Source organism: Simochromis diagramma, unplaced genomic scaffold (genome assembly GCF_900408965.1).
Source record: "Simochromis diagramma unplaced genomic scaffold, fSimDia1.1 OVJJ01000680.1, whole genome shotgun sequence".
Classification (NCBI taxonomy): domain Eukaryota; kingdom Metazoa; phylum Chordata; class Actinopteri; order Cichliformes; family Cichlidae; genus Simochromis; species Simochromis diagramma.
The window spans coordinates 1,455,490-1,479,849 of record NW_024387470.1 but is presented as its reverse complement, the minus strand read 5'-3'; the positions used below and the strand labels follow the sequence as shown (position 1 = coordinate 1,479,849).

Genomic DNA, 24,360 nt, shown 5'->3' with positions numbered 1-24,360 from the left:
ACTATTTCATCTTTATGCTAAGTTAAGCTAACCTCATTAGTGTAAACTCATGTTGGCTGTAGCTCTGGAGGTTACCATTTTCCAGAAGTACACGGGTAGAAAATGCATACGCTTCAGTCAGGTTCAGTTAGATGCTGCATTCTCCTTCATGTCCTCTATAATTACTTTCCTTACGTATCTAACCCCATCTCCGCCCCCCCAGTCTCTTCTCAGTATCCGTGGCTCAATCTTCTCACCTCGGAGGAACAGTCGTGCAAGTCTTTTCAGCTTCCGTGGCCGGGCGCGAGACATGGGCTCCGAGAACGACTTTGCGGATGACGAGCACAGCACCTTTGAGGAGAGCGACAGTCGCCGGGGCTCCTTGTTCTTGCCGCGCCGCCTCGAGCGCCGGTGCAGTGCCATTAGCCAGACCAGCCTCGGAGCACCTCGGATAATGCTGCCCGCCAATGGCAAGATGCACTGTGCAGTAGACTGCAACGGTGTGGTGTCACTGGTCGGTGGAACTTCTGTAACAACCTCTCCTGTAGGTCTCCTGCTGCCTGAGGTGACTTAACGGTTTCATGGTTTATTTTCCCATTGACTTCCTCCAGTTCATACCTTTCCCTTTATTTGATTTCCTCATTATTCTGTTGTTGAAAAATAGATATGAGATATCATATTGTCATATTAAATTCTCATTACATTGGTACACATTTCTTGACAAGGTCTGTAGCTGTAAATGATGCAGGATTGTACAACAGTACTATTAATCTTACAAAACCCAACACTACTGCATGAGAGATCAGATAGAACCAGAAGGAAGGTAACTGGGTACATTTGCTTGAGTACTTCACTGGAGTGGAGATTTAAAATACTTTTACTTGTAGTGTAAGAATTTCTATATTCTGCTGCTTTCTGCTTTTTCAATGCTTATTTTATACTTTATTTAGCTAAAGATACTTACTAGTTTGCAGATAATTTGCTTTATTATTATCTAACATAAGAAATTTAAGTAATAAGTAATTAAAATCTTCAACAACTGAAACTTTAAAGAGGAAGATGCACATCAGCAGATAGTTGTGATCAATAATACGTATATAGTGCTGTGTATGATTATGACACTTAATCAATATTCTTTAAATATTTTGATTATACAAATTTTGTGCTATTAAGCTACAAAGTAGAAATCTAAGTTGTAATAAGTTCAAAAAAAGAAAAATTGTTTAGCAAAACAGTTCTGCTGCATTAAATGACAACGTGTATTGCAGCGATACTAAAAAGACAGCCTCACAGTGTGTGTTTCTTTTTCTTGTACGTTTTTTATAGGGGACAACTACAGATACTGAGCTTAAGAAACGGCGGTCGGGTTTTCACCAGCCATCTATGGATTATTTAAATGAACCAGGTGGCCGACAGAGAGCCATGAGTGTGGCCAGTATCCTCACCAACACTATGGAAGGTCAGGCCATACACATTTGTAAATCCAGAGAAATAAAACAAACTGCATTCTGAACCCATTAAAACTCATGAAGATGTTTTTATTGCACTCCAGAACTTGAAGAGTCGAGACAAAAATGCCCTCCTTGCTGGTATAGATTTGCCAACACCGGCCTGATCTGGGATTGTTGTCCTGCGTGGCTGAAAATCAAAGAGATTGTCAGCATGGTGGTCATGGATCCATTTGTGGATCTAGCAATCACAATTTGCATAGTCCTCAACACCCTTTTCATGGCCATGGAGCATTACCCCATGACAGAAGAATTTGATAATGTCCTTTCTGTGGGAAACTTGGCAAGTATTCATTGTGTTTCACTTAAACTTGACAAAACCAGAACCATTGTCATTGTGAGTCATCTTTTATAATCCAGATTGATTTAAAACTGCTTTTATTCCCCATTGTTAGGTGTTTACAGGCATCTTCACAGCAGAGATGTGCTTTAAGATTATCGCTCTGGATCCCTACTATTACTTCCAGGAGGGCTGGAACATCTTTGATGGCATTATTGTTAGTCTCAGCCTGATGGAGCTTGGCTTGGCTAACGTTGAAGGGCTGTCTGTACTCAGGTCCTTCAGATTGGTAAGATCACTCACAGATACGCTGGGTTCAGAACGCCTCAGTCTCCAATAACACCAAGATGTTTCAAAAAATTCTCTTTAATAATGAGGGAATGATGTAATAACAGCACATGAAAGGCATCGCTGAAAGTTACTTTTGTCTTTGGTGTAAAGTGAGATCTCCCTGTTTCATCCGATTAGCTTTTTGACTTTTGCTAGTTGTAAAGAGAGACAACAAGTAGGTAATGGACTTGACTGACCACTCAGTGGTTTACATTACAAATCACATTCACACATTAACACATCACTTAATTTAATGCACTTTAAGTGCTATGTCTGCCTCACATCTATTCCCACTGAAATTTCAAATGACCACTTAGCCTAACATGCTTGTTTTTGGATTGTAGTTTCAGTAGATTATTAAAGTTATTGGAAAAACAGATCTGTTCATGTAATATGTGGCAAAAGACAAGAAGTAATTAGAAGCACAAAAACAACTTGTCTCACTCAAAATGAGGATTGCATATGAAACATGGACATGGCCACCCATTGGTTTGCAGACTTCATATTGAGCTGAGGATTTTCACTAAGAAAGCAGTGGATCTCTCTGAGAAACTGAGGGCACTGCATGTCTCAAGGCCTCAGACACACAGGCTAAGATACTGGTTGGTGACTTCTCATAACCCATGGTCACTACAAATGTGCATTCCTAGCCAGTTGGCAAGTCATTGCTGGCTGTCACCAGGTGAAATCTGCTGCAAATAGGGTGTTGCTCACAAGAAGCCAAACCTTCTTGTGAATGCTTTGGCTGCGAGCAGATTGCTGTGGTTGCCCAAGACACTGTCTTAAAATAAAATAAAAATACATGTCATTTTATTCTCCGAGCTGTAGTGAAACTGTAAGTACCATCGTGCAATCTGGAAGTGGAGAACAGTTGTTCCTTACCATTGCTACCAACACATTTCAAGAGATACAACTTTTTCTTTGAAGGCAAATGTGCTCAACTTCAGGTTGGCGTCCCACTTCTCACAGTATCACTATTGCTTGATGGGTAGTTTGCAAAAGTTACATAGAGATTGGCATTTTCTATAGTGCAATAACCAATACCACTTTCGACCAGTGTCACGCTAGCAACTGCCAGCAGCCTGTAGAAACTACTTGACAGCCATTCACAGAATACATATTTTTACCTAGGGGGTAATCAGGGGTCGCTGACCAGTCACTGACCTGCATTAATGTGGCTCTAGCAACCAGTTTCAGAGAGACTTCTAGCACGCTCCTGCGTAAACATTTGTGACTGGTCAGGGAATACATTTCTCTTGTGACCGGTGGTTGCCAGATGATCACTGATCGGTCTTTAGGGCTGTGTGACTAAACTCAATCAGGAAAATGTGTACAATGAATCACGTGAAAAGTAGATGGTAGTGGTAAATGGACTGGTTCTTATATAGTGCTTTTCTACTCTACCTGAGCACTCAAAGCACTTTATACAACTTGCCTCATTCACCCATTCATACAAGCAGAAAAAGCAGAAAAGAGTCTATGGGCTGCTGGTATTCACTTCTATACAATCTGACTTTCAGAGTAGTCAACCCCTGATGGCCATCAGAAGGCACACACATTTAAACACGTGACTTTCTTTTTTGGACTAAGAAACTAGGCCTGTTGGTGGTCTATAAATAAAACATGTGTCAGTAACTGATAAGATTAAAATCTGAAATATTTTATATATAATTTCTTTTCCTCAAACAGCTGAGAGTCTTCAAACTAGCCAAGTCTTGGCCCACTTTGAACATGCTCATCAAGATCATCGGTAACTCTGTGGGTGCTCTGGGAAATTTGACTCTGGTGCTGGCCATCATCGTGTTCATCTTCGCTGTGGTGGGCATGCAGATGTTTGGCAAAAACTACAAGGAGTGCGTGTGTAAGATTTCAGAGGACTGCATGTTGCCCCGCTGGCACATGCACGATTTCTTCCACTCCTTCCTTATCGTGTTCCGGGTGCTGTGCGGAGAGTGGATTGAGACCATGTGGGACTGCATGGAGGTGGCAGGACAGACTATGTGTCTTATCGTCTTCATGATGGTCATGGTGATTGGAAACCTGGTGGTATGGGCTCAATATTTTCTTTTAAGTTTTTCACCTTTGGACAGCCATTAAGCTACGTACACACTGGAAGCGATCTGCTTGTGGCACATGTTGTTGAATCTAATGAAACTGGTTGCTTGTGGACATTCTATGCTCCAGTTGCGTAGGTGAGCTAACATATTTACTACCAGGTCATATATCAGTTAGCTGTATTCTTCACTCTAATTGGTCTTTGCTTCAGGTGCTTGCTTGTAACTTGAGCAAGTTTCTTTTTAGGAAGTTTATCTCTAAACATCATTCGCTTTCTATGGTATCTAGTCGCCAGGTTGCTGCAAATCATTTCCGGGGTATACGTAGCTGTAGAGTTTTTATCACATGTCGACTTCATAGGGCAAAGAGTTAAATCTGTATAAAATTGAGTTTTTATGTTTTCCTGCCATGACTCTTTCCTAGGTTCTAAATCTCTTCCTGGCTCTCCTACTGAGTTCATTCAGTGCTGACAACCTGGCGGCAACCGATGAGGACAGCGAGATGAACAACCTGCAAATTGCTGTGGGCAGGATCCAGCGGGGCATCGCATTTGTCAAAAACGCAGTGCGGCAGTTCCTCCAGAGCTTGTGCTTTGGCAGGGGCGGAAAGGGCTCTGGTCTTGCTGAGGAAAGCAAACCCCTGGATGAACTACACAGCAATGGCAAGGGCAACTGCATTTCCAATCACACAACAGTGGAAATCACCAAAGACCCCAGTGGGGTGTACATGAGGGAGGGCAACGGACGACCAGGAGGGCTGGTGGTTGGGGTCAGTGTAGGACGGGACAGTACGGGAAAATACCCAGTTGAGGACTGTGACTACATGTCATTTATTCATAACCCCAGCCTGACAGTCACGGTGCCTATTGCTGTGGGCGAGTCAGACTTTGAGAACCTAAACACAGAAGATTTCAGTAGCGACTCATCTGACGTGGAGGGCAGCAAAGAGGTAAGATGAAAAATGAAGTGACTGCAGTATGTCAGATTAACAGAAATCTCTTGAATGACACAGCTTTTGTATTTGATTAGCTCCTTTATGTGTAAACTTAACACCCAATAGAAGTCAATCACTATATGAATAAGTCAAGAGATTGCCTTTTGAGAAATTTTCCAGAGACAGTCAAGCAGTTTTAAAATAACACACCTGCTGACTCATTTGTACATGCATCATGCCGTGTTGCTGATGAAATCTGCTCGAGATTTTAGTCAGACCTGCAGCTCTTGGCAGTAGAATAAGATACAACGTTACAAATAATGACTCAAATTTGCATTTTGACCAATGAAACAGTTTAACGTTGACCATATACATAAGGCTATGTGTCTCTGTAGTATTTCATGTAGACTTGCTTAATATCTTGTTTTCTTTAGGGGACATGTGTGCCTGTGTGGAGAAAGACTTAATGAAGCAGCCGTATTATTAGAAATGTAGAGATGTTGCTCTATCAGCTTGCGTCCAGACATTAATAAAATGTTTAAACAAAACAAGTTACCTCACCCTTAAGACATGTTTTTCTTTTCTAATTCATTGCCTATTCTAGTAGAGCAGCAGCTACATTTGCTCTTGAGCTTTGCCAGGCTGACAGAGCACTGAGACTGTGCTCCCTGGTGATGTCAACCTGTTACTGTGGGTGTGGTGCCAATTATCTGTGATTCAAAACAACCCAGAAGACTATTTACGTCTATGTCCACTATATTATGTCGACGGCACCTCATCATCCATATATGAATCAGGCAATGGTGATCTTTAAACCCTGTATCGAGTAGTTGGTGAGCCATTATATTCATGCAGCAAACGATGCTGTGTTGTCATAATATTTAATGTCATAAACTCAAATTATAGCAAACATCAATTTAAACATTAGGAGCTACACAGGTGAGGGGTTGGTGGATGTTCTTATTGTGTATGCGTTGTGTGAGACGTGTCAACCCACTGTTTTTGCATTGCTGTTAGGAAATGTGTATTTGGGGACAGCTAAAGTCATATTCTCTGAGGATAAGTGGTCCCCTTGTTGTGTGTTGTGGGCTGACCAGTGAAAACAGATTTGAGGTTGTATGTTAGCTTTTGGTGTGTATGACTTACTTTGTTTAACCCCCCGTTTGTTATTGCAGCGGTGTCACAGGCGCTCTCAAGGTTTTCAGTGAGAGGAGAATTGTAAGACCTCTTTATTGTACCATAGCACTAACCATGAGGACTGCCTATGCCATTTACAGACAAACAACACACTTACTTTTTTGTCATACCTTCAATGGATTGCCCATTTTTGTTCTTTGCCTGGTCTGCCCTCCGTTCCCCTACCCCACCCTACCCCTCCTTCTTTGCTTTATCCCCTCCCTTTCCCAAACAGCAGGGCACTCACTGCTGTAACCTCTGAGTCCTTCTGTAACCCCCCCTACCCCACCCGCCCCTTTCATAATTTATCTCTGAGCATCAGGCTGTATTGCAGTTCCAAACCATTAAGAATGAGCAACACCACCTCTTTTTCCATTGATAGATAAACTCATCTAACATGACGTTTGCTTTTGATTTCATTGCTTGGTTTTTGACTTGGTTTTGGGACTTGATTGGCATCAAACACTCCGAGCTTGAGAATGAAGGAAGAGAGGAAGAGGAGAATGAAGAGGAGTAAGGGGGAAAAAGATGGAATGGGGGAATGAATTTTGCTTTAGCTGGACAAAATTCATTTGTCTGGTTCATAGCAATGCATACATACATGGAAAAACTTGTTTTTTGTCTTACTTGAGTAATAGCGGAATGATGAAAGATTCTTAACAGAATTCTTTCCGAGAAGAAAATAAAGAAATGCTGATGTGTAAATGATGACTTTTGCAGGGTGGTAAAACAGGTAACACATGGCTGGTTATACTGAATCAGAGTTATGTAAATGAGGGCAAATGCTTTATATATGAAATTGGCCCATACATGCTTAAGAAGCCACCTCTGTTGTTGGCGCTTCTGCTCCTGTGTTATCAACTTTTGTTACACTGCAAATATTTCATCACCTGATAATTAAGTCTACCAGTTATTATCCCGATAAAAATATGTTAGGTTAAGACTAAAAGCCTTGTATGTAGTTGACATCCAGAAGAGGTAACATGGGTTTCTTATTAAAGGTGAGAAATAGAGCGGGAGGAAACCACCCTTCCAGAAAACACTTGCAAGCAGCATGCTTCCATCATTCCCATGCCGTATTAGCTGGGTCCCACGGCAATCAGGGCTGCTGCACTGTCAGACCGACATGAGGAAACAACACCATCTCTGCCCAAAGAAAACAGACAGGAAGCCTTGCGTCACCCAAAAAGTCTCACTATATGCAGATGATTTTGTAATGGACATCACTGCATGTGAGGGTTTTAGAAAAGCGTTAGCAGTGTGCATAATTCACGGTAAGGAGGGCAGAGAGAAGGTTGAGGTGGAGGACAAAAATCTTAGTCCTGGATGTTTCTGGGTATGTGTGGATGCTAATTCCGGATGTTTTACAAATGGGAACCCAAAAAATACCTGCCAGACCACATGCTGTCTTATAAACAGTGCACAGTACTGGTTTTTGCTGGTAAGCTAATGTGGTTCTCCGTCTACTTCAACACAAACAGAAGGAGCTTGTACACTGCTTTCAAGGAATGGAAATAAATGGTGTTTTCATGTCACTGAGGAAAATTTTCAACAGCAGTTCTGGGGGTGGATTTTAGGATTGAGGGTGGGAAAAGAATTTCAGATCATAATTTTTAGAAAAGAAATGGGATAAATATCTTTAACAAATTGATTTTGAGTCAGTTTCAGTGGACATGAAAACACTGGAGCACACGTTCTGCTTGGTACTATTTCAGGCTTGGATTGATAATGCACTGGAATACTGCATGAACTATTCCTCGAACTGAGGTCACATCAAACGTACCCACAGTGCATTTCCATAACGCCAACTTCCCCATGCCACATAATCTGATTTGAGCCATCAGATAAATCTAATTCCTAAGCCTGTAGGTACATTTGATCGATGCTGCATGTGATGATGATGATACAATGACTTTAAAGAGCCCAACTCTGTGAGCTATTACAGTGCCTAGTCCTCACACTATGGTATACAATCGTGGCACTGGGGTACATGTGACTGGAGAATCACAATGATAACCAGCTCAGAAGGTTGGCTCCTATAACCAAGGGACTTCAGTGTGATGCATTGTAATGTGACTTTGTCCTCTCGTGTCCTTCCTCATCCATGCAGAAGCTCGACGCAGAGCCCCAGCCACTGAGCTCATCGGAGGGGAGCACAGTCGATATCCGCCCCCCTGGAGATGGGGTTGATTCAGTGGAGCTGGAACCTGAGGAGTCACTGGACCCAGAAGCCTGCTTTACAGAGGGTAAGTGGGATGCAAGGGTGATAGGCAGGGATGATGATGGAAAGTGGGAAGGTGGACCAGAGCGAGGAAGATGGGGAGAAAAAACACTTCCAGAGCACATTTCAAGACTTGGAGTAAATCGCATTAACTGCTTGTGCTTAGCACAGGTCTGTCTGACTAACAACTGAGTGACAGTGAATTCAAATGCTCAGCGGAACAGATAAAAATGTGGTCTGTGGGGTTCTGTTGTTTTGTAATGTAACCTGACATTTTATCTGACATACCTTTAGTACCATTAAAGCTACTTTCAGCAGCTCTGCTGTTCATAAAGGGGTCACTACAGCGGGTAGCTCTGACTATTTAATTTGGGAGATTTTTATGTCGCGTGGCCTTCCTGAGGGGATTTGTGTCTCCTCCTGGGATCGAGGCAGAGATATTTTGCTTGTTAGGTGTGTAAACCACTACTGGAGCCACCTCCAGTACAATTGTGAATATGCATATAACAGATGTAAGCAATATATTATGACTTGCATTATGAGTGTGCGTAAATCATAGCAGCAGATGAAAGCATAAGACCCCGAATTAATTAACAACAAAGAACAACATATTTTAACGCTATTCTATGTTACTAATATGTCAAATAGAACATTAAGACCCTTTCAGTGAGCAATCATATTTTAACTTTCAGTGGATTTTCAAACAACTGCATGGAAAGATTTTATGAAATGTTGGTGAAAAAAAAATGAACTGAACTGAATTCTGTATGCTGCCTGAAAGTTTTGTGGACTCCTTTGATTTTGTTTTTCAATTTTTTTAAGCTTTTGCATTTTCATAAGATAGCATAGAAGAGAGACAGGAAAGCAGAGAGTGTGTGGGAGAAGATGTACAGCAAAGGGCCTTGGGTCAGAACCAACCCTGGGCCACTGCATTCAGCCTTGTGGCATCTGGTTGCCTACTCAGGTTGTGAGCTAAACAGGCATGCTTAACATTTGACTTTGATTTTAATCACTCCACTTTAATAGTTTGCAGTGAAGCATGGTCACAGATCTAGAGCAGTAAGCTTGGTTGGTTTATCAGTTTTTGCGTAAAAAAATGATTAAAATCAATAATTAATGACATTAGGACATTTCTGGGTGTTTGGATATTTATTTCAGTCACTTTAAGGTTATTTACAAAATAAAACCCCTCAAACAAAAAAAGCTGACTGATTTCTTGTGGGTAATTTTGTTAACACATTCAGTTGGATCAAAAAGGGATTACATCAAAGCTCTTCTTTGGTCATAACTACTAAACAGCATCTTCTAAGTTCGCTGTTGCCATCTGCATACATAAAAATTCCCATTCACTACTTACATTCAGAATCGAGCCAGAACATCATAGGTCTGAAATAGATTTCCCAAAATTCCTCCACAAATAGTGATGTAGTTGCTACAGGATAGCGATTGCTGTTAAACTGTGAGGTGACATAAGTGCAACCTTGCTTTTTGAGAATGACACAAATATTAGTTTTCACAAAGTTTGCTGCTAAACTGCTTTTAGATCTTTGTCTCAGTTGTTTCTGTGATGTACTGAAATATAATTACAAGAACTTCATACGTTTCAAAGTCTTTTATCGACAAAATACATGACAAATGCAAAGAGTCAGTACTTGCAGTGTTGGCCCTTCTTTTTCAGGACCTCTGCAATTCGACTGGGCATGCTCTCAATCAACTTCTGGGCCAAATCCTGGTCACCATGGTTAACAATGGAAGAACAATGACTTCAAGCATCACCCTCCTTTTAACATGTCAAGTCTGCCATTCTAACCCAATCAGCCTGACATAATGATCTCCAGCCTTGTGTTCATCAACATTCTCACCTGAGTTAACAAGACGATTACTGAAATGATCACAGCAGGTCCTTTAATGACAGCAATGAAATGCAGTGGAAAGGTTTTTTTTGGGATTAAGTTAAATTTCATGGCAAAGAAGGACTATGCAATTCATCTGATCACTCTTCATAACGTTCTGGAGTATATGCAAATTGCTATTATACAAACTTAAGCAGCAACTTTTCCAATTTCCAATATTTGTGTCATTCTCAAAACTTTTGGCTACGACTGTACAACCAGTTGACAACTATTTGAGTTGGATGGACTACTCCAACGACTTACTGTGCCAATAATATGGACTTACTGGCACAAACTGACTCCAATCTGTGTGAAAGTGAATCCAGTCGGTCCGAGTCAGACCTAAATGTTTGGAAACTGGTTGCCTCTCACCAGCTAATCTGAGCAACAGCTTTGCAATCAAAGTAGCACCCAGAAATACAACACAATACAAATACAACAGAATACAACACCCTCAACCCCTGGGCAACCATTTGGTCACCACAACTTATTGCAGTCAATCACAGAATATGAAAATTCTTCAATAAAAACAGTGTGTGGGGGGAGGGTCGACCCTGATCACAATGAAACTTCAAGAAGTCATGAACAGGACAGAAGCAGTGTTATGTGAAATAACAACAAAAGACTCAATTATTGTAACAGCAGTGAAAATTCAGTTTATTCTGGGATTTTGTTGGCTAAAATGTTAGCAACAACCTTTACCGTATTAAGGCATGCAGTTCGTATTCATATAACTTATCTGGATAACAGAAAGCAGTCCCGCAATATGTCATCCAGTGGGGCCGTGTTTATGTGTTGATTCACCATGGAGTTTTGATACCTGGGTTTCATTTCTCATTCTGTTTTCTCTGTGCCTGCAGGCTGTGTGCGCAGGTTCCAGTGCTGCCAGATCAGTGAGGAGGGAGACAAGTTTAAGAGCTGGTGGACACTCAGGAAAACCTGCTTTATCATAGTAGAGCATAACTGGTTTGAATCCTTCATCATATTCATGATTCTGCTGAGCAGTGGAGCACTGGTGAGTGGGTGTTAGACATCTTGATAAACACTGCTGGGGTTTGTCTTATGAACAGAGTTTGTTCTTCACTGCACTCGTTTGGCTTGCTTTTATATACTTTCTGTTTTTATTTCACAGTCTGAAAGCACCACATTTAGGACAGCTTCAGTTCTCTAAGCAGTTACTGTACCTGTTAACATAAGTGATTCTGAATAGATCTTTGATGAATCACTTATTTCACACTTCACTATTTCTATCTAAAGTTTCTATAAAATATTCCATGCTGCACAGGCGTTTGAGGACATTTACATCGAGCAGCGGCGGACCATCAAAACCGTGCTAGAGTACGCAGACAAAGTGTTCACTTACGTCTTCATCCTTGAAATGCTGTTAAAGTGGGTGGCATATGGCTTTGTCAAGTACTTCACCAATGCCTGGTGCTGGCTGGACTTCTTAATTGTAGACGTAAGTATATTCAGTGTTCGCTCTTATTAAAATTAAGCCTCCAATCTGGTGTACAATGAGACGATAGAACCAGAAAGCACCTTAACAGCATATGGACTGGTAACTGGAACAGACCGCTACCATGGCCCACACCAAGACTTAAGTTAGCAAAGTCAGCTGAATCTTCTTCCCTCCCTTCTTTGTGATAATATAAGCCAGCTCATTAAACATTTGACAAGAAAGAAAATTAACTTTAATAACAGCCATGCTGACATAATTGTAGTTAACTTATTGTTCTGTCATTTCTTTACTTGAAGTTGTTTGTTTTTCTAACACTCATTATAGCACAGAGCAAGTGAAATCCTTTCATTTTTCACCCTTCACCCTGCTTATCTGATATTATCTCCTCTCAGGTGTCCTTGGTCAGCCTGGTAGCAAATGCTCTGGGCTACTCTGAGCTTAGTGCCATCAAATCTCTGAGGACACTGCGAGCTCTACGGCCCCTGAGGGCCTTGTCTCGGTTTGAGGGCATGAGGGTAAGAACAGCAGGAGTACTGTTTGTGGGCAAGTTGAAAAAAAAAGAATTAAGATCAATTCTCACACCAACCAATTACATCTTCCATATGCTTCAAAATGTCTAGGTTTCAGATATTCAGTTAAATTGTAAAATATGATGGAATTCAGTTTTACTTTTATCTGTTTATGTACCAATAGTTAAGGGAAAAAAATACCACTCTCTTGTTAGTTAGTACAGTCGACGCCTTGAGCACCTGCAAATTGTTAAAAACACACATTTCTGACATGCATATGAATCCCTATTTTTATAGTTTAAACCCTAAATATGCCCGAAATACGTGAGAGAGCTACAGGCAGTAAAATGTTACGATTCTGGAATACTGGACTGCCCGAGATGAATAATGCTCTTGGATTGGCTACTTTCAAACTTTCTATCACTTAGTACAGGGGTATGTCACGACCCCAAGCTGAGCTTTCCTCTATGATTGCTTCGTGTTGTTTCTACTAACAAGACTAAGAAGTCTCTACTTTTTAAAGAAAATTTAGTGTATTCTGGCTTGATTTGTCTGAGAACCTAAAAATATATAAATAACTAACTGCAACCTGAGTGCTGGCTGTGTCATGCAAAGATAATGACCTGCTCTAAATTTTAAAAAGCAACCTGAGATCGAACCACCAACTTTCTGATTAGTAGATGACCTGCTCTATTCAATTCAATTTTCACTTCTAATTTATTCATACAGCGCTAAATCACAGCAACACTTGCCTCAAGGTGCATTATATTGTCAGGTAGACCCTTACAATAATGCATACAGACAAAAACCCAACAATCATATGACCCCCTATGAGCGAGCACTTTGGCGACAGTGGGATGGAAAAACTTCCCTTTTACAGGAAGCTCTACCTCCTGAACTACAGCCACCAGGTTCTGAGCATGTGCTCACTGATTAATGACTTGTCAGATCATTAGTCAATGAGCACCCAGTTTCATTCCACATATAATCCTCCATTAAGAAAAACAGTATGACCAAGACTTATAAAGACTTTTGGTAGCGATATCATTGCTATCATCTAACTCTGGGCAATGTAACGTAAATAGGTTTATTGTGCAAACGGTATGTAAAAATGCTCATTTGAACTTTCAGCCTACGTCTTTATTTTCCTTAAAAAGGTGAATTCTTATGACATTCTTTTTGTTCTCTGTATCGCTGAAGCTGTATAGACATTCTCAGTGTTTTTGTTAGATATGCTTTTAGATATGCTGAAGGGAAAATGCCCCCATATTTTTTTTACTTTCGTGTTTCAATATTTTAATGTTACTTGATAAATCTTTTTACAGAGGTATTGTAAGAAGGTTTTAGCTTTTTAGGGGGCCTGTCTGTAAGACTGCATGCTTTTAAAACTTCTGTAAATGTATCATTTCCTTACAGTTGGACACTGTAACTGTTCTCTCTGCATGACTTTCTTCACATTGTGTTAATGGATTGCTGTATATAGCTGTTCTCAGGCATTGTTTTTCTGGCATTGCTTGCGTGGTGCCTTTGACCTGTAATTTTTTTCTTTGTTGTGTGTCTTTTTTTCATTTACAGTCAAACAAAATGTTGTGACTTCATCCCGCCTCTCTAAGGTTTTTTTCTGTTTTGCTTTTTTACCTTTCAAATGGTAGCCTTTTCACCTATCCACCTTCTTCTTTCCAACTGTCATGTTGTTAAGTAGATATGTATGGTGTTAAGAGCTTTATGTGTGCAGATACTGTATATTAAATACAGCTCTGAGTAACACAGCTTCACTGTTAACTTTTGATTCAGTCTTGGTATTTGTTCTGAAAGCATAAACTTTTTGGCTCAATCCAGTCAGTTGACCACATGTGCTTCTGACAGCTAAGTGATAAGATAATTGTAATGGCCAGTTATCCTTCTTTAGCACAGACTTTGATTTGAGAAAACGGTGAGTTCTGAGTCAGACTGTGTGTTTCGACATCCCCAGGTTGTGGTGAATGCATTGCTGGGAGCCATCCCCTCCATCATGAACGTGCTGCTGGTCTGCCTCATATTTTGGCTCATCTTCAGCATCATGGGTGTCAACCTGTTTGCGGGCAAGTACTACTACTGCGTCAATGCCACCACGGATGAGCCCTTCCCTAGCGAAGTCGTCAACAACAAGTCTGACTGCCTGAGCTTGAATGACAGTGCCCGCTGGAAGAATGTTAAAATCAACTTTGACAATGTGGGAGCCGGCTATCTGGCTCTGTTGCAAGTGGTGAGTTTAGATTGCAATTGGCATTAAGAAGAAAAGAGCAGAAATCTCAAAGTATACATATGTATTTGGAATCATTTATGCCAAAACTGTCTGACTTCTACAATTCTGTTTTGTGATTTGAGTCTGTCTTTAGCTTTAATCTTGCAGTTGGCGCCATCCATCCGTAAGCTATATCCACTTATTCGTATAGATTGGGAGATTTTACTCTGGTCAAATTGAGGAAAAAAAACAAGCAGGAAAAGAAAAACATGTAAACTCAAACACAAAGCCACCATCTGACCAGCACGCTTCAACACAGAACCATTTGGGGTTAGGTGAGAGGTTTGACAGGACCACTTAGTCAAAAGGTCATTTTGACGTTTGATGGTCAATTTTGGATTAGGTCATTTGTATTTGGTGGTATGTCTCAATTTGATGACCTACACACACAGTTCAAAATCCTAAAGCAAAGAGAGCACACAGCCGGTCCTTCCATGTATAAAGAGAGAAGGACTGAAGAATCTGTAGCCCTATATTGCCATTATGAGAGTATAATGAAAAATAATTGTGCTAACCTTGTAGTTCCATTCCTTGGACTAATAAGTCCAAGGAATGGCAAGCAGACTTATTAGTCTGCTTGCCTATCGATTCCACTTATCAGTTCCACTTGCACTACAGTCAGCTGATTTCAGTCTGTGTGCCAGAAGAGGAAAACAGTGGCGCAGTCTACAGCATGGTTATAAACGTTACCTTTATTTTTATTACATAAAAGGACAAGTGTGCAAACTTCAACAGGTAACAAATGTACAAGCAGTCAGGCTGCTGAAACTGTTTAGAGGCAGAAGCTGTTTGCTGTCATGCAAACATGTTCATGTTTCTAAAGTAGAATTACTGTGGCATCACTATAAAATCTCTTTGTGCTGGTTTTCATCTTTGCCACTGCACTTAGGTGCCACTTGAGCTCCGGTACCAAGCAGAGTGAGCACAGGGGCCACTAGAAGATGCCGAACCCTAAGGCCATCCTCATGAAGTCTATTTTTGATTGTTTCTACTGGAGGTTGCTTTGTGGTCATTTTGTAGGGTTTTGGCAGTGCTCAAAAGAGCACCTACAAGTCCTGACGATGGGTTAAGGACTTCTACAGTCTTGTCTAGCTCTCATAGAGAAACTGCCCATCTCCTGCTAAAATACTGTTTCTTCTGTTACCTGCTTTTAGGCAACATTTAAGGGTTGGATGGACATCATGTATGCAGCTGTGGACTCTCGGGATGTAAGTAGATGTTTAACAGAGTTGTAGGTTTGCTTCCACATAGTGAAAAGTCCTTGCTTTTATATTTTAATATAATCTATTTTTTAATATTTTCATTATATCTTTGTATATTACATTTTTATGGTAGCTGGTATAACTTTAAATTTGCTCTTTTTTACTTTTCTAGTTGGAAGAACAGCCTAAATATGAAGTAAACTTGTACATGTACCTCTACTTTGTCATCTTCATCATCTTTGGCTCCTTCTTCACACTCAACCTTTTCATTGGTGTCATTATCGACAACTTCAATCAGCAGAAGAAAAAGATAAGTTACATCTTCATTTAAAAGTTATATTGACTAATAGTTTCTGTCAGCTAATGTAAACAGACATATTTTATAGGCTTCTTTCAGTTTGGGCATTTTAAGTTATATTATTTGTAAGGTATTACCTTTATTTATTGTATTTTTTTGGCTAGGTCTTAATACAGCAAAGGATTCTCATTATAGAGTTCAATTTAAGAGAGTTACCATTTTTATTCTAATGACTTTTTAGGATTCCTAATTGCAGCGAGCTAGCTAATTTGTGTTGTCAATCTGCAGTGAAATCTTCACACTGTTTTGTCACCAGAGACAATTCCTTCTAGTTTTCCTCTCCAGTTTATCAATTACAAGCAGATTTTGGACATGTAGCTCCTCTGTCTTTGCGTAAATGTAAAACTATAGTTTGCTCAAAACACCAAAAATGTGTTTAGTATGAAATCACTTTTTAAATCACTTTAAGAGGTGGATAACATTTTTTTAAGTAAAAAATGGGGATGTATTTGCAGATTTGTCAAATTTGATAGATGCATACAGCTGTGTTATGTTGTCTAGATATTATACATCTAGACATGGCTGTGCAAAAATAAAATGATGGATTATTTATTTGGTTTCTGGATTTATTAAATGTCTCGTGTTACAGCAGCAATGAAATTCAGACTTGTTAAATATGTTGTTGTTGAGTTAACTGCAAGCTGCCACCTTTGTTCTGTGTCTCATTTTTGTTGAGTAAATGTTATAAATGCTAATGTGGGGTTTATTTGTGGACCAAATTATATGGGCTACATTTTCAGTTAAGGCAGATATGGAGATTTCTTAGATAACTCACTTATACATCCCTGCAGTAATATTTCTTAGAAAACACAAAATCGTGAATAAAATATAATAGAAGAGCGTGTCTCTCTTGAGCCACAATGCCACCTATTTTTATTAATGTTGACACAAATAGCTTTGGTAGTGCATTACAGTGTCGCTTCTTTTGAAATTGGAACACCAGTAGGAAGCAGTCCTGTGCCACACTGTGCAGAGAGCACACGCAGCCTGGGTACAAAGCAGGGCAAATATAGCTAAGGTAGACCCAGGGCTGTGTTAAAGAAAGCAGTGAGCTACAAAATAATGGTCATCTAAAGCTGCTTCTGTATGCACGAGCAGTGTCATAGCACATGCAGTGTGGAAATGTACCCTCCATTGAGCCATGCAGACTAACAAGTAGAATCGACAACACCCGAGAGATTTATGATGGAGAGGACGGGGAGGGGATGGGTCTACATTGACTGTTTCTGCATGATGGCCGGTCTGATTTGACTGACTGAGACATGTTATCGGCTGGTGTGGTACAGTGGCTCCAAAGCATCACACAGATGGTTGTTCCGTGCTGACACCAGCCACCCCTGAGATATGTATGCAATCAGTGAGCAGCAATGAGAGTGGGATGTGTATAGTGTGTATGATGCCGAGAGGGAAATTTATATCTTTGATTAATAGAGTGTAGTAATTTTTTGGCTGAAATTTAAAGCCTTTAGGAAAGAGTAAAATGATGTACAAAATGTAACAGCAAATGGAATCGCAACAATAAACAAGGAAATATATAAATATAATATAATCATCAAACAAAACACAAATGAGCTAAATTTCCAAAATAATAACAACTAGAATGCTGATTTTAAAAAATCTGAAAATTAAAACCAGATTCATTTTGGGTTTTTGTTTTGTTTTGTTTTTTCAAAGTATGTGGTTATAACCAAGTTTTTGCTCTCTTTACTTGGGAGGTCAGGACATCTTCATGACTGAAGAACAGAAGAAATACTACAACGCCATGAAGAAGCTGGGGTCCAAGAAGCCGCAGAAACCTATACCTCGACCAACAGTGAGACTCGGACTCCTAGGTCTTTCTAATCAACTCCAAGCGGAGTGAAATGACTCATTTGTTTTCATTCCTTGTCTCTCTTTTTTTTTCAGAATGCGTTTCAAGGCTGTGTCTTTGACTTCATCACAAAGCAGGCCTTTGACATCGTGATCATGATCCTCATCTGCCTTAACATGGTGACCATGATGGTAGAAACGGATGACCAGACGAAAGAGATGGACCATATCCTGTACTGGATTAATCTGGTCTTCATTGTGCTCTTCACTGGGGAGTGTGTGCTCAAGATGATTTCACTGCGTCACTATTACTTCACCATTGGCTGGAATATTTTTGACTTTGTGGTGGTGATCCTTTCGATTGTAGGTAAGGAGATGTCCTAAAGTTCTTTTCATTTGATGGTGTTTAAAAAAATATAAAAAGTATATCAACACAAAAAAATCCAATGGGGCTTCTTTTTCCTTTGCAGGCATGTTTTTATCTGAAGTTATCGAGAAGTACTTTGTGTCCCCGACACTGTTCCGAGTGATACGATTGGCCAGGATAGGCCGAATCCTCCGCCTTATCAAAGGTGCCAAGGGCATCCGGACGCTTCTCTTTGCCTTGATGATGTCACTCCCTGCCCTGTTCAACATTGGCCTCCTCCTCTTTCTTGTTATGTTTATCTATGCCATTTTTGGCATGTCCAACTTTGCTTATGTCAAGCGGGAGGCAGGAATCGATGACATGTTCAATTTCGAGACCTTTGGGAACAGTATGATCTGTTTGTTTCAGATTACCACCTCAGCTGGGTGGGATGGCCTGCTGGCACCCATACTTAACAAGAGGGACCCTGACTGTGAGAGCCAGCTGGAGCACCCAGGCAACTCCTACAAAGGCAATTGTGGCAATCCATCAGTAGGCATCTTCTTCTTTGTCAGCTACATCATCATCTGCTTTCTCATTGTGGTCAACATGTACATTGCTGTCATCCTGGAAAACTTTAGCGTGGCCACTGAGGAGAGTGCCGAGCCACTGAGCGAGGATGACTTTGAGATGTTCTATGAAGTGTGGGAACGCTTTGATCCTGATGCCACGCAGTTTGTGGCGTACAGCAAACTCTCTGACTTTGCAGATGCTCTAGATCCACCTCTACGCATACCCAAGCCTAACATGATTCAGCTCATCTCCATGGACCTGCCCATGGTGAGTGGTGAGCGCATCCACTGCCTCGATATTCTGTTTGCCTTCACTAAAAGAGTTTTGGGTGAAGGCGGTGAAATGGACATGTTGCGCGGACAGATGGAGGACCGCTTTATGGCCTCCAACCCCTCTAAGGTGTCTTACGAGCCCATCACCACCACCTTGCGCCGCAAACAGGAGGAAATGTCTGCTATAATCATCCAGAGAGCCTTCCGGCGCTACATGATCCGCCTGGCCATGAAGAAGGCCTCAGCCCTCTACAAGGAGCAGTTGAAAGAGGACATGCATGACCCTGACAAGGATGTGATGGTCATCAGCAAGTTCAATGAGAACTCCACGTCAGAGAAAATGGACATGACCCCCTCCACAGCCTCCCCGCCATCATATAACAGTGTGACAAAGTCAGATAAGGACAAATACGAAAAAGAAAATAGGGAAAGAGAAAATAAAGCAAAAGACTTGAAAGACCGAAAGAAATAGACTTCTTAAAAAGGAACAACAACAAAAAAAGAATGCATCAGAGACATGAGGGAACTTTGTTTAAATCTTATATATATAGGGGATATATAGATTCACATTTGTGTTGATTGTTCCAACATGAGGAGTCTGTGCCATGTAGGCATGGAATGGGAATGTGGTTATGTCAATATATGGGGAATATGAAAACAAACTGTCCAGCAGACACTGCCAGAGTTTGAGTGGGAAACAGAACAGCCTCTCTGCAAAATGCTTGTGTTTCTCCTATTGGTTGTTGTTACTGACATACTTGAGTGTACTGTTAAGTTTTCTGTAGCTAGTGCTGCTGCTACTACTATAAATCCAGTGTCTTGAATTTAACAATCGCTGTATCACTTAACAATTGCTCCACATTCTTCTGTGAATTTTCCTTTCCAGTTTCCAGTTTCGTTTTTTAATGCGAAAGAATGTTTTCTACATTGTTTTGTTTCATTATCGTGAGAATGTGTCCACTGCTTTCACTGTTGTAAAATCACCAAGGGCAGACTAAGTCAATGCTGGAAAATACAACAACCACCTGAAACTCGTACAATGCAGGGTCAATGCCAGAATGCTCTTGGTTCATACGGTATACAAAGCTGAAATAACGAACACGCCACTAAAGTGCAATGAACAAACACATTGCATTTACTGATGTACCATCACTGATTGTTGAAATCTGTATTGTTCCTATTTCAGTAGAAATTACAAGTCTCCAAATACAGAGAAGCTGAATGTATGCAAGCAAAGGAATGAGACGCATTAAAGGAAACTTGTTCTTTGGGAAATACTCTTGATTGCTCTTTTATAGAGAGTTTGATGACAAAATTGCTACCACTCCCATTTCCATCTGTTTAGTATAAAGCTAGAGCCAAGGGATTGTTAGCTGAACTGAGCATGAAGGCCAGACTCGGGCTAAAAGTGTCAAACATCTAGATTTTTTGTTTGAGAATGTATGTATATATAAAATTGAGGTAATTTTAGCATACTAATAAAATAGCAGCAGAAGCCTTACACAAATTCACGTATGGAATTGATAAAGTCTTTATTAGTAAATTTAACTATAGTCCCATCAAGCCAGAGCACAATCACTGCAAAAAGGTTCCAGATGATGATGTATACACCATCAGTTATTCTCACTCATGAAGCTATAACTGCTAACTGCTGTGGTTTAAACAAGTGTGCCTGTCTAGTTTGTGCTGATCGGCATTTTTGGGTACAACTGTATTGGAGGTGGTGTGCATTAGTCTTGGATTGGCACTGAAATAATAATTGACACTGGTTGGGAGCACGGAAAACAATTTGTTTTATTTGGTCGTTTGTTATTTTAATGCAAAGTTAACATTGTTTTAGGTGTCTTTGGTCCAAGACTAGGGTTTAATGGGCAGTCCAGTTCCTTGTTTACCACTGGAGGTCAAGGAAACATATTGACACAATTATGAATGGTTTCACAGCTGCCAATCCCAAGCCTAATCAAATATGACAATTTATGTTAGCACATAAGGCTAATTAGCTTTTTTTTTTACCCCCTGTTTTTTTACAACGAATACTATAATATAGTTTTTATAATGGTTCATGTTGGATAATGTTAAAGGGCTTCTGGAATAATGTCAGAGTCAGGTTAGGATTAAAATATTCTAAATGACAACAGTTGGAACCCTCATGTTCAAGATGGGTGTCATCTTAGTTTTATGCAAACCTCTTCATATAAAGTGTTACTGGACATTGTTGACCTCCCTGATTACAGTCTTCATGCTAAGTTAAGCACAGTTCATTAGTTTTTGTTTTTACCTCTCCATAATATTACTTTATTAGTAAATGATAAAGTTAAGTCCTGGTTTTATCCCTTTTCCTCTACACATTCTCTACACTTGTTAGTTCCTATCCCTACTTACATGTTGAGACGCTGGTTCAACCCCATATGTCGTTTCACTAGCTGGGCCCACGTCCTCATTTTAGGTTTGGCAGCGTTTTTAGTAGATAAAGGCGAATGGCTTAATTAAGAATTGAGCTGCGGTTTGGGGAAGGCCTCGATGGGGACTGGCGGCAACTCCCAGGCCTGGCAGATCCCCATGTGAAGAAGTGAAAGACTTGGAAAAAAGGGTGGGGCACAAAAACAAGAAGGAACAGCTTGTAGAACTGGAGAGTCATAAATAGATAAGACCCGAAAGGAGCGTGTTTGGAGGGGTGGTCCCGCTCCTGAAATTCAGATAATTTATCTCCAAAATGCTAATGTAAAAACTTGGGTTTGAATCTGCCCTGGGTCATTTGCTCTGCCTCTTCCTCTGCTCTCTTATCGTCTGCACTGTCCTTCCATAATAAAGACTACAAATCCCCCTAACAAACTTCCATGGTTTAAATAAGCTAATTAGCTTCAAGCGTCACATTTGGCTAATGTACAGATATAAGAGTGGTAATAATCTTCTCACTGGCTCTGGCAGTGAAGCAAATAAGCACATTTTCGCAAAACGCGTCTCTGAGAATAACACTCAAACCTGCTCGTCTCACAGCGCAGTGTCTTTCACATACGTTTGTCGTCCTCCCTTTATCCTCCACCCCACTTCCTCCCAGAACTCCTTACGTAATGAAATATTCTAAAAAGATCTTTCTAACTGCTGTCAAGCTAGAACATTACAATATATCACATTAAAGGTTGGTTATAATATCACAGATGTTTGTATGCCATTCATGTTTAAATTGAGCGTGTGATTTAATGTAGTGGTTTGGTTTGTAAATATTATAGATATTTGGGCTCACAGTATGCATCACACATTTGATGTATAAGATGAAGCACTTTTTATCCCCACTGCTATGTAATACCATGTGTGACGGTCACATTTGTGTGTGCGAGACAAAGGGCGAGTGTGTCTGTATATTTGTATATGTTTATCTATGTAAGAAAGGGACTGCGTGAATGTAGGCATCTATCTCTTTATGTGAGCGAGTGTGTCTGTGTGCATTAGGGTCTGCAGGTTGCTTATATGCTATTGATTATAAATAACATTTTCACTGTAGATATGAGTGCATTTTTCCAGTCTTTGACGTTGATTTACATTTTTCTAGAAGAGGTTTTTTTTTTCATTCTGCACTGTAACCTTTGACAATATAAAAGATGGACGTAACTACTGTGACATCAACTCAACAGTTTCCAAAGTTGCGATTTGAAGCTTTGAGATGAACGTTTCCACTGTTGCAGCCTTGGTTGCAAGAAATTGGATGTGATGACAAACGGGTGGGTCTGCTTGCTTGCTCATTGGCTACTGACTGGTAATTGACAATTTAACTGATGAGGTTTTTTGAAACATGGTATGAGCAAGTTTTACAAATTAATTCATTTTTATTTACCCAAATCGAGCGACTAAGATAATGAACTCAGCGACAAAGTGTTTACAGAGCTCAAGAAAGAGCCCTTCACGGGACAGGAAGTGTTTTTTGCAACCGCAGCTATCGTCATCTGGTGGCCTTCAGATAGAATACAGGTTTTTAGGCACTTCCACATTGGCTTCATTTTTTCTGACCAGGAAGCTATGTCCATCTTTTTTATTGTCTATGACTGTAACACATGATGAAACACATGTATGGTCCCCATATCTGTAGATACAAACCATGAAGCAATCAGTAGCCATCTTTCATTGCGCTTGTAGTGTTTTAGTGAACTGCATGCCAGAAGTGACTACTGTCCGCTCATATGGTAATATAATTTCAAAGCCAAAAGAATAAAGGACATATTTTTTGTAAATGCTTGTTTATTTTCTCCACTTCCTTCCTTGTCTTTTCTTTCAGGGTCTAAAAGTTTGCTCATATGTGTGTGCCATCAGCTCTTTGATCTGTGATCTGAACCTGAAGTATGATTGCATTACAGGTTTAACAGGATCTTTCATGTGATTCAAGTACATGTTACACCTGACTGTATCGATTTGCAAAATGTGACAAGTGACTTTTTTTTTTGTTATAACCAAAGATGTGGCAACTAAAAAGTAAACACCTAGATTTTCAAAATAAAACCTGTTTTGGGAAGCATATTTTGCATGCACGACACATTCATTTGGAGGCTAGAATGAAGATGGAAAGAGTTAAGTGGCTCAGCATATTTAATAGGCTTAAATAGAGACGTTGCTGCTGAGGTGACGATCTGTTTTCAGCTTAAGTAATCTGTGTTGAATGTAGACAACTGGGACTCTTGAAAATATTCTCATAGCAGTTCACATTTTAAAGTCTTAGAAAGCACTTATTAAATACAGTATTGTGCAATGGTAGTTTGCCACCACTCATTTCTTTATATTTGGTTAGTAAAACAGCAATTTTTGGAAATAAGTAAGCAAGTTATAATGAGCTTGAAGGGTTATTTAGTTTGACAACCTTTATTCATCAGCACAGGTTGAATTCTCTTAGGCTTCTCTGGGCTCGGTTCACTTAAGACACGTCTTTCAGATACTATTAGATACTCATGTGTAGTCGATAGTTTGTTTGTTTGTTTTTAGGCCTGCCACTTTTTCTTTTGTCCTCCACTTGTCCATTTTCCCCAGTTTTTATCAGGATCACACACCTTCTGATTTATGCCAAATGTTATGCCAAATGTTTTGCCAAATAGCTCTTTGAGAATCACCTTGTTGGTGCAAAAAAAAGCTATTTTATGTGTGCAAAACTGTGATATCTCTGGCATTTCTTTTGTATTTTCTTCAACTAA

The 24,360-nt window shown here is 40.1% G+C and overlaps 1 protein-coding gene across 5 annotated transcripts in view; it reads left to right on the top strand.

The window, feature by feature from the left end:
* The window catches only part of LOC120723471 (sodium channel protein type 2 subunit alpha-like), a 39,334-nt gene extending 16,813 nt beyond the window's left edge, over positions 1–22,521 (top strand). For 4 of the 5 annotated variants that reach the window (XM_040014906.1, XM_040014905.1, XM_040014907.1 and 1 more), the window contains exons 12-27: positions 203–544; positions 1,306–1,438; positions 1,532–1,770; positions 1,883–2,056; positions 3,787–4,143; positions 4,576–5,100; positions 8,372–8,507; positions 11,235–11,389; positions 11,660–11,833; positions 12,226–12,348; positions 14,315–14,587; positions 15,781–15,834; positions 16,001–16,138; positions 17,895–17,999; positions 18,092–18,362; positions 18,466–22,521. In XM_040014906.1, coding sequence (XP_039870840.1) covers positions 203–544; positions 1,306–1,438; positions 1,532–1,770; positions 1,883–2,056; positions 3,787–4,143; positions 4,576–5,100; positions 8,372–8,507; positions 11,235–11,389; positions 11,660–11,833; positions 12,226–12,348; positions 14,315–14,587; positions 15,781–15,834; positions 16,001–16,138; positions 17,895–17,999; positions 18,092–18,362; positions 18,466–19,658 — 4,392 coding nt within the window. In that variant the 3' untranslated portion in view covers positions 19,659–22,521. The remainder of the gene's footprint in view (positions 1–202; positions 545–1,305; positions 1,439–1,531; positions 1,771–1,882; positions 2,057–3,786; positions 4,144–4,575; positions 5,101–8,371; positions 8,508–11,234; positions 11,390–11,659; positions 11,834–12,225; positions 12,349–14,314; positions 14,588–15,780; positions 15,835–16,000; positions 16,139–17,894; positions 18,000–18,091; positions 18,363–18,465) is intronic. The other variant, XM_040014909.1, reaches the window with a different exon arrangement.
* Positions 22,522–24,360: the final 1,839 nt, after the last annotated feature.